Source organism: Gopherus evgoodei, unplaced genomic scaffold (assembly GCF_007399415.2).
Source record: "Gopherus evgoodei ecotype Sinaloan lineage unplaced genomic scaffold, rGopEvg1_v1.p scaffold_71_arrow_ctg1, whole genome shotgun sequence".
In the NCBI taxonomy this organism is placed as follows: domain Eukaryota; kingdom Metazoa; phylum Chordata; order Testudines; family Testudinidae; genus Gopherus; species Gopherus evgoodei.
The window spans coordinates 520,239-534,033 of NW_022060092.1; the positions used below are offsets into that span (position 1 = coordinate 520,239).

At 62.7% G+C, this 13,795-nt stretch overlaps 2 protein-coding genes across 8 annotated transcripts; one reads left to right on the plus strand and one right to left on the minus strand.

Annotated features, from left to right (window-relative positions):
• Positions 1-1,321: 1,321 nt before the first annotated feature.
• CD2BP2 (CD2 cytoplasmic tail binding protein 2) lies at positions 1,322-10,407 on the minus strand. Of its 6 annotated transcripts, none has more exons than XM_030547828.1 (7): positions 10,313-10,407; positions 6,255-6,352; positions 5,363-5,510; positions 4,956-5,113; positions 4,272-4,740; positions 2,420-2,550; positions 1,322-1,615 (listed from the first exon to the last, which is right to left on the minus strand). In XM_030547828.1, exons 2-7 carry the CDS (start codon positions 6,333-6,335, stop codon positions 1,505-1,507), a joined length of 1,098 nt encoding a protein of 365 aa, XP_030403688.1. In that variant the 5' UTR covers positions 6,336-6,352; positions 10,313-10,407; the 3' UTR covers positions 1,322-1,504. The 6 variants fall into 6 exon arrangements, with proteins under 6 accessions (XP_030403688.1, XP_030403690.1, XP_030403686.1 ...); XM_030547830.1 differs by lacking the exon at positions 10,313-10,407 and adding an exon at positions 6,626-6,728; XM_030547826.1 differs by lacking the exon at positions 10,313-10,407 and adding an exon at positions 6,567-6,676.
• Positions 10,408-10,930: 523 nt separating this feature from the next.
• On the plus strand, positions 10,931-12,609 carry LOC115643798 (sesquipedalian-1-like). 2 transcript variants are annotated; one of them, XM_030547795.1, is made up of 2 exons: positions 10,931-11,606; positions 11,774-12,609. In XM_030547795.1, exon 2 carries the CDS (start codon positions 11,786-11,788, stop codon positions 12,377-12,379), a length of 594 nt encoding a protein of 197 aa, XP_030403655.1. In that variant the 5' UTR covers positions 10,931-11,606; positions 11,774-11,785; the 3' UTR covers positions 12,380-12,609. The 2 variants fall into 2 exon arrangements, with proteins under 2 accessions (XP_030403655.1, XP_030403654.1); XM_030547794.1 differs by having other exon boundaries at positions 10,934-11,610.
• Positions 12,610-13,795: the final 1,186 nt, after the last annotated feature.

A 13,795-nucleotide genomic window follows, 5' to 3' on the forward strand; every position in this document is an offset into this window, starting at 1 on the left:
GCTGCTGTAGTTGCAACAGCCTTACGCCGTTGAGACATATTTAGCTTGTGGTCCACTCTGACCCCAAGGACCCTTTCCGCAGTTCTCCCCGCTAGGCACAGTCATGTCCCAGTGTGTGTGTGCGGCTGATTGTTCCTGCCTAGGTGGAGCACTTTGCATTTATCCTTGAATTTCATCTTCTCTACATCAGACCATTTCTCCAGTTTGTCCAGAGCATTTCGAATTTTCATCCCATCCTGCAAAGCACTCGCCACCCCTCCCAGCTCGGGATCATCCACAGACGTCGTCAGTGTATCTCTGTGCCATTACCGCAATCATCGCTGAAGACAGGGACCAGCCCCGGACCCAGAACCGATCCCTGCGGGACCCCACTCGATTTGCCCTTCCAGCAGGACGGTGAACCAGATACCGACTCTCTGGGAGCGGTTTTCCAAGCAGTTTTGCACCCGCAGTGATAGACCGACATGCACGCAGTCCCAGCCCTTGCAAGAACAGACTAGGAGACCCTATAACAATACCGAAGACCCTACAACAACAACCCAGCACACGGCTCCAGATTCCACAGTAAGAAACCGGCCCCCACAGGGAACCAGCAGTAATTAGCTGGCACGCACTGCCCCAGGCATTGCAACAACAGACCAGGAGACCCTACAATAACACAGAAGATCCATATGACAATAAAGGAACCATGCACAGCCTTTATTCTCGTGAGAGACACTATCCTAACAAAGCAGCATTTGTCAGTGCCCGACAACAGCCAAAACACACAGCTCAGCCACTCATAAGACCCTACAGAAACAAAGCCATATTTGCTATTGCCCCAGTACTAAGGCCTGGCCTGACAAAGCCCTGGCTGGGATTGGTCCAGCTTTGAGCAGGGGGGAGGGACTAGACACCAACCCTGAGAGTCCATGAAGCACACAGTCGCAGCATTTCTAAGACCCTACGATAACAAAATGGCACACGGAGAGGCCCAGTGTTCAAGAGCTCAGGAGAGACCCTACAATGACAAAGCAAAACAGGCACAAAAGCCCTTGCTCTCATGAGACCCTACAGTAACAAGGCAGCCACCACAAGAGACCCTGCAAAAACCAAGCAATACACAGAGCCCTGCTTCTCCCAGAAGACCCTACAAAAACAAACAGACCCAAACAGCCCTGCCCCTCCCGAGAGACCACACCATAACAACCCAGCCCACAGGCACTAGGTATGAATCCAAGACGCCAAGGACCTGACCCCCGGGGGCTGGCAGGAGAATCCCCATTTGCCAGGGCTGTCCAGGCCCCCGATACAGACACCAGCCAGCAGACGGCAGCACCAGCACAGTACAAGACATAGATATATTTTAATCTGAAAAAAAAAAAAAAAAAAAAGACAACGAGACATCCACACCCCACAAGCTAGGGTCAACCCCCCCAACCTGTATGCACCCCGACCTCCCTCCCTGGCTCCCCCAGACTCGAGTCCAGCCCCTCGGCTCCAGGGGTCGCAGGCCGGTCACGGATCACGTGTACAGGTCAAAATCCACCCGCTTCGAGTTGTAGAATTGGCCTTGCGAATTGTCGGCCTTGCGGCAGTAAACGCCCTCCTTGAAATAGCCCTGGTTCACCCACTCCTGCCGGGGGAGAGACGCAGCCGGTTACAGGGGCCTGGCGCTGGGACGTGGCCCCTGGGGGAGGGGGGCGGGGGGGCTGGTTACAGGACATGGCCCCTCGGGGCGGGGAGCTGGTTACACAGGGCCCAGCGCTGGGATGTGGCCCTTCAGGGGGCGGTGGCGGGGAGGCTGGTTACAGGGGGCCTGGCGTCAGGATGCGGCACCTCGGGGCGGGGAGCTGGTTACACAGGGCCCAGCGCTGGGACATGGCCCTTTGGGGAGGGTGGCAGGGGGCCTTGTGTCGGGACGTGGCCCCTTGGGGTGGTGGTGGTGGGGCTGGTTACAGGGGGCCCGGTGCCAGGACGCGGCCCCTCGGGGTGGTGGTGTGTGGGGGTCTGGATACAGGGGTCCTGGTGCCAGGACGTGGCCCCTCAGGGTGGTGGTGTGTGGGGGTCTGGATACAGGGGTCCTGGCGTCAGGACGTGGCCCCTCGGGGTGGTGGTGGGGGGTTGGTTAGAGGGGGCCTGGCGCCAGGAGGCAGGCCCTCGAGGCGGGGGGCTGGTTACACAGGGCCCAGCGCTGGGACGTGGCCCCTCGGGGCGAGGCGCTGATTACATGGGGACCCCTTGCCCGGCGCTGGGACAGGCCCCTCTGGAGCGGGGGCGGGGGGGCTTGGCACACAAGGACCCCTCACCCCGTGCTGGGACGCAGCCCCTCGGGGTGGGGCAGGGCTGGTTACAGGGGGCCCAGCGCCGGGAGGTGGCGCCGTGGGAGCAAGGGGGGGGCTGGGCACACGGGCCCCCTGGCCCTGCACTGGGGTCTCACCTGCATCTGGGTGCTGCTGAAGGGCCCGTAGAGCTCGGCCCCGTTCGTGTTCTCCCATTTGTACTCCCACATCACCTCGGCCAGCGGCTCCTCGCCGGCCCGGGGCTGCAGCGCCGCCGCAGCACCCCCTGCTGGACAAACACCGCCCGGCAGGGCGTTCGCACGCCCGTCCGCAGCCCCCGCGCCCCCACGCAGCCCCCGCCGGGCCAGCCCCGCGCCCCTCACTTCCCCACACAGCCCCCGCCGGGCCAGCCCCCCCCACGCCCCTCACGCCCCCACACAGCCCCCGCCGAGACAGCTCCCCCCACGCCCCTCACGCCCCCCCACAGCCCCCGCCGGGCCAGCCTCCCCTACGCCCCTCACTCCCCCACACAGCCCCCGCCGGGCCAGCCCTGCCCCCCCGCACCCCTCACGCCCCCACACAGCCCCCGCCGGGCCAGCCCCGCCCCCCTCACTTCCCCACACAGCCCCCGCCAGGCCAGCCCCCCCCACGCCCCTCACGCCCCCACACAGCCCCCGCCGAGACAGCTCCCCCCACGCCCCTCACGCCCCCCCACAGCCCCCGCCGGGCCAGCCTCCCCTACGCCCCTCACTCCCCCACACAGCCCCCGCCGGGCCAGCCCTGCCCCCCCGCACCCCTCACGCCCCCACACAGCCCCCGCCAGGCCAGCCCCGCCCCCCTCACTTCCCCACACAGCCCCCGCCAGGCCAGCCCCCCCCACGCCCCTCACTTCCCCACACAGCCCCCGCCGGGCCAGCCCTGCCCCCCACACGCCCCTCACGCCCCCACACAGCCCCCGCCGGGCCAGCCCTGCCCCCCTCACTTCCCCACACAGCCCCTGCCGGGACAGCCCTGCCCCCCTCACTTCCCCACACAGCCCCCGCCGGGCCAGCCCTGCCCCCCCCACGCCCCTCACGCCCCACACAGCCCCCGCCGGGCCAGCCCTGCCCCCCCCCATGCCCCTCACTCCCCCACACAGCCCCTGACAGGCCAGCCCTGCCCCCCACGCCCCTCACGCCCCCCCACAGCCCCCGCCGGGCCAGCCCTGCCCCCCCACACCCCTCACTCCCCCCCACTGCCCCCGACGGGCCAGCCCTGCCCCCCCCGCCCCTCACTCCCCCACACAGCCCCTGCCGGGCCAGCCCTGCCCCCCACACAGCCCCCGCCGGGCCAGTCCTGCCCCCCCACGCCCCTCACGCCCCCACACAGCCCCCGCCGGGCCAGCCCTGACCCCCCACGCCCCTCACTCCCCCACACAGCCCCTGCCAGCCCTGCCCCTCACACGCCCCTCACTTCCCCACACAGCCCCCGCCGGGCCAGCCCTGCCCCCCCCACCCCTCACTCCCCCCCAAAGCCCCCGCCGGGCAAGCCCTGCCCCCCACATGCCCCTCACTCCCCCACACAGCCCCCGCCGGGCCAGCCCTGCCCCCCCCACGCCCTTCACTCCCCCACACAGTCCCTGCCAGCCCTGCCCCCCCACGCCCCTCACTCCCCCACACAGCCCCCGCCGGGCCAGCCCCCCCTACCCCCCTCACTCCCCCACACAGCCCCCGCCGGGACAGCCCTGCCCCCCCACGCCCCTCACTCCCCCCCACTGCCCCCGACGGGCCAGCCCTGCCCCCCCCCACGCCCCTCACTCCCCCACACAGCCCCCGCCGGGACAGCCCCCCCCACGCCCCTCACTCCCCCACACAGCCCCCGCCGGGACAGCCCTGCCCTCCCCACGCCCCTCACTCCCCCACACAGCCCCTGCCAGCCCTGCCCCCCTGGTGCCCCTCACTCTCCCCCCGCAGCCCCTCCCAGCCCTGCCCCCCCATAGCCCTGGTGGTGCCCCTCCCCCCAATGTCTCACCGGACGCCTGGGTTCTCAGCCTGGCCTCATCGATGTCCTCGGCGAACATGTCGAGGGCGGGCGGGGGCTGGGCGGGCGGGGGCTGGGTCAGTGCCCGCAGCCTGAGCGCCAGCTTTTCGCGGGTCTCCTGGTAGATCTCGTAGACACCCCGCCCCACCATCTGGTCAGCCAATCCCGAGAGACGCTCCAGCTGCTCCCGCCTCTGGGGGGAGCCCGGCGCCTCCCCCTCCTCGGGCGGGGCGGGGGCCCCAGCCTTGGCACGGGTCCAGGCCCGGCGGGGGCGCGAGCCCCGGGCCCCACCCTTGCTGCCCAGGCGCTGGATGGCCCGGGCCACGGTCTCCCCCGGCCGCACCATCTCCACCATCCCCTCCAGCAGCGTCTGCTTGTCCAGCAGGGGGCGCCCCCCGTCCTCCTCCTGCCCCTCGCTGGGGGGCTGCTGGCTGCCGGGGGGCTGCTCCTTGATCCGCACCTGTGGGGGGCGGGGATCAGTCCTGGTCCAGCCGGCCTCGGCCTCCCTCTCCTGCCCCCGCCCCGGCTCCATTCCCCCGCCCCAGCTCCCCTCTCCTGCTCCCGCCCCAGCTCTCCTCACCCTCCCCCGCCCCCCTCTCCTGCCCCCGTCCCGGCTCCCCTCTCCCCCCCTTGGCTTGACCCCCTTCTAGCCCCCGATTCCAAGCCCCGTCTCACCCAGTCGATGTTGTCCAGCCAGTTGTCCCGGATCAGTGCCTCGCGGCGCAGGAAATAGTTCCCCTCCGAGTCGAAGTGCCCCTCCTCCATCTCCTCCTCCAGATTGAAGGGGGTGATCCGCACCCCGTCCTCGTAGTCGATGGTGGCCGACTCCTGCCCTGCCCGGGGAGACCCCCTGCCCGTCAGGCCACCAGCCCCCCCGACTTCCCTGCTCTGCCCAGCCCCAGCTTAGTCAGCCAGGCTCCCCCATTCTCGCCTGCAGGATCAGCCCCCGTCTCCCCTCCTTCCCCCCTGGATCACCTCCCGTTTCCCCTCCTTCCCCCGGTCCAGCCCCCTTCTCGCCTGGATCACCCCCCCAAGCCCCTCCTCACAGGATCCCGGCCCCCTCAGACAGACCAGGGTCTCACCCTCCACGTCCTCTGATGCCAGGATGTCGTATTTACTGGCCCGGCCACCATCCCCCTCCTCATCCTCGTCTTCCTCGTCACTGTCCAGGGAGTGTTTCCCCTTGAAGCGGCTCCCTGGGCCGCTGGCCCCCAGGCCAGGCTCTGTCAGCTGGGGAGAGGGATGTTAGGTCCCCTTGGCCACCCCAAGAAACAGCACCCCCGCCAGGCACCATCCCCCGGGTCACCCCGACATACAGCCCCTCCCCTCCCACACACAGATACCAACCCCAGGTGACGACAATACACAGTCAGCCTGTATACCCCACCCGGGATCACCCTGACACACAGCCCCCCACCATCCCCAGGTGATCCAGACACACAGCCCCTCCCAGCAACCACCACCCAGGTCACCCCGACACACAGCCCCCACCCCAGATACCAACCCCTGGGTCACCCCAAGACACAGCCCCCCTGGGATACCACCCCCCGGTCACCCCGAGACACAGCTTCCCCCCAATACCACCTGTTGGGTCACCCCGAGACACTGTCCCCTTCCAGATACCACCCCCAGGTCACCCTGAGACACAGCTGCCCCCCCCGGATACCACCCACGAGTCCCCCTGAGGCACCCCAGGGGGACACCTAAACACAATTCCCATCCACTCCCTGGTCATACCCTCTCAGGGGCCCCCCTCCAACCCCCAGGGACCCCTTACCTCCAAAAACGACTGAATTCCCCCCGCACCCCCATCCCCCCAACAGGAATTCTGTGCCCACTGGAGACACCCCCATACCCCCAAAAGGGACCCTGTGTCCTCTGGAGACCCCCCAATACCCAATGCCTCCCCACTCCACAGAGATCCCTTGCCCCCTGGGGGTTCCCCCCCCACTACACCCCATCCCCGTAACTCACCTTCTTCTTAGGAATGGCCAGCTCCTCCTCCTCCTCGTCCCCCTCGGCCTGGTCCTCGAATGTCACCTTGCGCTTGGGCATTCTGGTCCCTGCCGGTCCTGGGGGGAGAGGACAGCTGGGTGAGAAAGGGGGGGTCCCCCAGTGCCAGCCCCCCCAGACGGGCCTCACTGCCCCTCCCTGGGGTCTGCCTGCAGCCCCACAGAGAGAAGCGCTGAAGAGACCCTATGATAAAGGGACGATCCCAAAGCAACGCCCTGTGATAACAAACCGAGTCCCAAACAAAAGACCCTACAATAACAAACCGCTGCTCACAACAGACGATAGCAGGAGCTGGCTAAGCAGGACCTTGCCGTAACAAATTGATAACTCACAAGAGACCCTGCGCCAACCCATCAGGCCCTGGCAGAGGAGACCCTACGATAACAAGCCCCACATGACCTGGGGCTGCTGTCCCAGCCACGCCCACCCCAGCTGGTCACCGATAAGCCCCTTATCCGAGGGCAGTGGTGCTAGTTGGGTGGTGCACTCCGGTACCGCAAGAGATTTTTAGTGGGCACTGGGTACCGAAAAGACAAGGGACTAGCCCCCCCGCCCCCCCACCTCCGAAGGCGGGGGTGGGGCTGCACTATCTTCCTTAAAGGAGCAGAACATGGCTAGGGAGGGCATCATTCTTTATATGGCTTTAACAGCACAATACACACGCTAATAAATTTAAACAAAGGCCTTTTTTACGTTTGTTAGCATATGTATTGTGCTGTTAAGTTGGTCAGAGGGAACAGAAAAAATGTAAACAGTGTTTTTTATTCTGTTTCTCCCCACTGGTCTGAATTATCCATGACATTCATCTCAAAGAAAGAGGCAGAGGTCCACAGATTTGCAAACCTAAAAACCTGCGTTCTGCTTTAAACCACCTCAGCCCATGCCAGGTTGATGACCATTCAAAAGTTAACTGCAAAGGAATTATAAGGCGGATAGAAAGCTGGCTAGACCGTCAGGCTCAACGGGTAGTGACCAATGGCTCCATGTCTAGTTAGCAGCCGGTATCAAGTGGAGTGCCCCAAGGGTCGGCCCTGGGGCCGGTTTTGTTCAATATTAATGATCTGGAGGATGGCGTTGACTGCACCCTCAACAAGTTTGCCGATGACACTAAACTGGGAGGAGTGGTAGATACGCTGGAGGGTAGGGACAGGATACAGAGGGACCTAGACAAATTAGAGGACTGGGCCAAAAGAAACCTGATGAGGTTCAACAAGGACAAGTGCAGAGTCTTGCACTTAGGATGGAAGAATCCCATGAACAGCTACAGACTAGGGACCGAACGGCTAGGAAGCACTTCTGCAGAAAAGGACCTAGGGGTTACAGTGGACGAGAAGCTGGATATGAGTCAGCAGTGTGTCCTTGTTGCCAAGAAGGCCAGTGGCATATTAGGCTGTATAAGTAGGGGCATTGCCAGCAGATCGAGGGACATGATCATTCCCTGACATCGGTGAGGCCTCATCTGGAGTACTGTGTCCAGTTTTGGGCCCCACGCTGCAAGGAGGATGTGGAAAAATTGGAAAGAGTCCAGCGGAGGGCAACAAAAATGATTAGGGGGCTGGAGCACGTGACTTATGAGGAGAGGCTGAGGGAACTGGGATAGTTTAGTCTGCAGAAGAGAAGAGTGAGGGGGGATTTGATAGCAGCCTTCAACTACCTGAAAGGGGGTTCCAAAGAGGATGGAGCTTGGCTGTTCTCGGTGGTACCAGATGACAGAACAAGGAGCAATGATCTCAAGTTGCAGTGGGGGAGGTTTAGGTTGGATATTAGGAAACACTATTTCACTAGGAGGGTGGTGAAGCCCTGGAATGGGTTCCCTAGGGAGGTGGTGGAATCTCCTTCCTTAGAGGTTTTCAAGGCTCAGCTTGACAAAGCCCTGGCTGGGATGATTTAGTTGGGGTTTGGTCCTGCTTTGAGCAGGGGGTTGGACTAGATACCTCCAGAGGTCCCTTCCAACCCTGATACTCTATGATTCTATGAACTCTGAAGCCCGTTACCCTGAATGTGTGCCTGCCAGTGCCCCTGGCTAAAAACGCAGTCATACCTGAACAGCTAAAAATGAACCTAGCCCTTTTCGGCTAAACGACAGAGTCAAGTCACTGGCTCCATCTCTGTTGTTACATAACAGATAACAAAGCTCCAGTGGGGCGTGGTGCTGGCACAGAGGGTCTCAGCTACGCGGTGTGATTGTTAAGAATCTCTTTTGGGAATAGTCATGTAGGTGAAACAGCTGGTACTTATGACTACACTATTTCTATGCATGTATATACATCCTGGCATCTGACGTTACAAATATTAGCGATGTGTACTAACGTTTGCTCCTGCGGTAACACCCGCAAGGTATTCAGCCAGTGCATGAAGGGACAAGTCAAGCTGAATGGCCCATTAAGGAACCCTTAGCTCACAATGGACCCTGGAAAACGCCTGTCTACACTGAATGGACTTTTTGTGACTGTTCTAACCAGAAGAGAGGTGGAGGTGATGGACGTGTAACTTGCCCGTGTGACTCCAAACACCATCTTCCACAGTGAGAACAGATTTCCCTTCACTTGGCACTTGGCAGAAGCTAAAAGGCCTTGGCCTGGAAGCATCCCCATTTGGCCTCTTTCCTGCTCCACACTCTGGACTATGAACATCTACTAACGGGAGTTTTCGAACCAAGGGACTGAGAACTTTAAGGTAATCTGGAGCCTTCATATTTCCTTGAGCCTTTGCAGATGGACTTATGAGCTGGATCTGGTACAGAGACTGTCCTAGCCCCATTGATTGCTGAGTTCTCTCTTGCAATGGACAAAGATCAGATGTCTAATGACTTTCTCACGAGTCAGCAGCCTTTGATACTTGTGGAACAAGCAACACAGCCCTTGCCTGAGAGGTTTTGTTCTTTCCTCTCCAATGTGAAAGCCTGATCTCATTGAACTCAATAGCAAAACTCCTTTTGAGCTCAATGGGAACAGGATTTGGCCCCAAGAGGTCGGAGAATGTGATTTTGATCAATTGCTTCTCTGTCCAGAGCCAGTTCTCATGCACGTTCTGCCAGGCTGATTTCGATTGCCCCTCCAGTATGTCATGCTGCGGAAAATAATGGAACATAGACTGTAGTTCTAGCAAGATGCAGATGGCACACACAGTTCTGTGCCTCTCTTCCATCAATCCCAGCTGGTGCAGCATCTCTGCTCTCCTGTGCCTGGCGGGGAGCAATCCTGGCAGAAGCTTCGTTTGGAAGTAAGGGAGGCAGCGATAGCGTGTTAAGGGAAATGGGGTGATTGTCTTTCCCACCCTGCTTTCCTTTAAGCAGTTTTCAATGTGAGGCGCTGCTGGATCCTCAGAGACCCCTGGAAGCACAGGTGGCCGCAGGGGCCCAGAGCTTCGTTTTACAGGTGCTGCCCTGGTACCACTCTGGACAGGTGAGGGGGTGTCGAGGGGAGCGTGGGGGCCTGGGCTGGGCCCCGTGGGGAGGTGACTTCCCCCCCTTGTGCCCCTCGCACGAGAGCCGCCTGCACCGGCTGGGGGTCCCGGCTAGTAAACACCGGCCTAGCGCTAACACATATTTGCATATGCAAATGAGCTCCCTTCGAGATGTCCCCCCTTTCCCAGCCTGCCCGTACCCCGCAGGGCCCCCCCACCACGCCGGGGCAGACCAGCCCCACCCTCCCCGGGGGGAGCTAAGGGGCAACCCCCCATCCCAGCCTTCTAATTTGCATATGCAAATGACGCTGGTGGGGATAACCCCAGCGCAGGCCCCGATTTCAGCCCAACCAGGGGACACCTGGAACGCCCTAATTTGCATATGCAAATAACCTGCAGCTCCCCCCGGGAGAGCCCCGCATGGGGGCGGCCCCATAGGAATGGGGGGAGGGGCGACTGCGCCCTCCAGGCTCCACCCCTCATTTGCATATGCCAATCACCCCCCGGGGCCTGACACCGGCCCCCCCTCGGGAGCAGGCTGCCCCCCACCCGGGGACCCCACAGCCCCCTTATTTGCATATGCAAATCAGCTCCCCGCTAGCTGCGCCGCTCACCCGTCTCCGGAGCTCGCAGGCACCTCGCGCAATAACCACTTCCGGGTCAGCCCGCCCTCCTTCCGTCCCGGATCTGACGTCACCAAACAGGGCTTCCCCCACGCCCCGCCCCTGGCCCCGGGTTGGTCTCGTTTCTCGCCGCTTCCTCTCATTGGCTGGGGCTGGAGCCCCCCCGGGATAAGGCAGTTTGGACCGCCCCCGACAGGGCCTCACAGGAAGTGACGTCACCGCACGGCTTCCGCCCCACGGACAGCAATGGGGGCGGGGCTGGAGTGAGGGCAGGACTTAAAGGGGCAGGAGCCTGTTCTGGGGGAGGGGAGTGCGGGAGGAAGAGGAAATGACGTCACCTCCTAGCAGCCGCTGGCTTCAGCCCATTGGCTACCGTGGGGAGCGGCGTCATGGCAACGTTTAAAGGGGCAGCGCCCGGATTTGTCAGACCCTCCCCCCCCCGCGGGCCGGGAAATCCCCGGGCTCCCCCCGCCCCCCCCCCCCCGCAGCGGCCCGGGGCCCAGGCCCCTCGGAGGAACCGGCGGCGTTTGGCCCCGGGCGGCCCCGCGCGGCCCCTGCCCAGCAGGGACCCTCGGGCCCCGCGGCGGTCAGAGCGGGGGGCCGGGACACCGTGCGCGGCCCCCCAACCCCGGGCACGTGCCAGCCCGGGAAGGAACCGGAGGGGTCCCCAGATCCCCCGGCTCACATTGTGGGGACCCCCCCGCACTTCCCCAGGGCCAGTCTCACCTGCCCCCCCCCGGAAGGGGGCCCCCAGGCCGAGGCAGCCGGAGCCCCCCCATTTGGGCTGAGGATGTGGTATCACCCCCTTGTGTGTAACCAGGGCGGGGCTTCGTTTTGGGGGACACCCTCTAAGCTGGGACAGCCCCCCAGTCCGTCTCCAGGCCCCCCAAATTCCCCCGGAACATGGATCTCTTTAGGACCAAGGGGAACTCCAGACTAGGCAACTCCCCTAAAGTTAGTTCCTTGTTCTGGCTCTTCTGTTCCCCTGCCCAGTAAGGTGCCCTGGGCAGGGATAAGAAGGGGGCCCAGGGGGGCTGTACCCCAGAACAGCCACTGGTGCACCCCTCCCCCCGGCAGACACACTAGCAGGGACAGGTGTCGGGGGCTCAGAGCTGGACTGGGGGGACAATTGAGATCCAATAGCTGAACCTTAAAAGTGACCCCTGCTCTGCGCCAGAGACAGAAGGGGAAGGGAAAACTGGGGACCCCCACGCCCCAAATTGGGGCAGCAGATTTCCAGGACAAAGGTGGATCCGGCTGATCACAGACAGAAGAGCAGGCGAAGGCAGGTAAAGGCCCCACCCTAAGGCTGGGTTGCGGCTGGCACCCTCCGGAGGGGAGAGGCCCCGTGTGCTATTCCCTGCTCCCCTGAGCCAGCCAGTCCCTGCCCTGGGGCTGGTGCCCCCTAGCGGGGAAAGGCCCATGCCCCATTCCCTATCTCCCCCTTCCCAGGTCCCCGTCCACATGAAGTTGCACGAAACCAGCGTCCTGGGCTACTCCCGCATGGTGGCGCCCCCTGACCGGCAGGGGCGGCTGTACAAGAAGAGCGAACGCAGCAGCAGCTACCAGCGGCGCTGGTGCGAGTTACGGGGGAACCTGCTCTTTTACTGGGAGCGGCAGGGGGACCGCGAGCCGCTGGGGCTGATCCTGCTGGAGGGCTGCACTGTGGAGCTACAGGAATCTGCCACGGAGCCTTTCACCTTTGAGATCTCCTATTCCCACGGGTCGCTGGGCCACCGGGCTTACAAGATGGCTGCTGAAGACCAGGCCTCCATGGAGGGCTGGGTGCGGGCTCTGAGCACAGCCAGCTTCAACTACCTGCGGGCCCTGTTGACAGATCTGGAGGGACAGTACCAGGCTAGCGGGGCCCTCGGGGCCACACCACTGGAAGAGAGGGCTGTGGAGCGCAGCCCATTGGTGGAAGCAGTGGGATTGCCAGACTTTGAAGGGCTTCACTGCCAGTTTGGGGAGGAGATTATGAAACTGAGGGCGAGATGGAGGGAGGGGAGAGCGGGAGGGGACCAGACAGCGCAGGGGGACCTGATTGATTTGGAGTAGGAGCGGGAAAAGGAGGCAAGCCGGCGGACAGGGGGGTAGGGAATCCACATTCATTGCCATCAAATACAGGAGAAACTATGGGCAACCCAGGGGCAGGCGAGCAGGGGGCTGCAGGTCAGGATTCAGGGGCACCAGCCTTGGTGGTCTGGGGTGACTGGGAAATGGGGACAAAATATTTGTCAAATATTAACACTGTGAAGATGCCTTTACAATAATAAAATTGTTCTATCCAGGCCGTGGTACCAGCCGTGTGAATCCACCATTTGGTCACATCCCAGACAGCAGTAGAGGGCGCTGTGGGGAGGGGGCGGGGTGCTGGCTGTGCGGGGAGCTCCTGGCTACTCCAGCCCTGCCCTCTCCCAGGGGGTGGGGGTGCTGTGGGGAGCAGGAGCACTGACTGCCAGGGGAGAGCCCCCTGCAGAGCCACCCCCGCACCCCGCTCCAAGTGACACAGCGCCCCCTAGTGTGGCATCGAGGCACTGGGGTCAGCTCTTAGGTCTGAGAACGTCCCCGTTCCTTTCAGCCAATCCCCACCCGCACTGAAGGAAGATCTCATACCGTGGAGACCAGCAGAGAAGGAGACACTCCGTCAAGGCCCACGTAGCCCGTACCTGCCTGGGGCAGGATCGTCCCCATCTGTCCCTCCAGACTCTAGCTCTGACCTCCTCCAACGGTGCCAGAACCATTTCTGTTCCAAGCTCCCGCCCTTGGGGAGAGGACCCAGTCCCCCACCGTCCTCTCCGACCCTACGCAAGCACAGAGCTTCGGGGCATTGTCCTCCCACAATTCACAGCCCGGCCCCTTGTGGCCACTGCTCGTCCACCTAGTCAAGATCTCTAACCTGCCAGACCTTGCTCCCCACCCACAGAACCCAGGAGTCCTGGTTCCCAGCCCTCCCCCCCCCACCCCAGCCCCACTTCCTCCCAAAGCAGGAGACGCTCGCTAACCTCTCAGTGACCCTTAAGCATCTGAGACAGACAACTCAGCAACCCTCATGCCGTGACCCAGAACAACCCCAGCACCAGGACCCAGTGACCCTCTGTGATGAAGTGGGGGGTTTTCTTAATGGGTCTCAGTTTCCCTCACATGCTGCACGATTAACCAGGTGGTGGGACAAGGGCATCCGGAGAGACCCCTAGAGGACCAGGTGTGAGGGCCCCTCGCTGCCTGGGCCCAGCCAATGGACAACTTGTTTCCTGGCAACTGATGAGCCTGACCTGGGCAGGAAGCCAGCCAGTTCTGACCTGTTGGAGATACAGACACACATGCAGCTGGCGGCCCTGGGCTCTGGGTCTGACCAAGATGGACTTTGCTGAGACGTCCTGCTCTCTGTGCTAACAATGAACGTTTCTCCACTGGTCCAGAGGCCTAACAAACCCTTCTGGGGTACCCCCCTGGCTGGGAGTCACTGCTGAC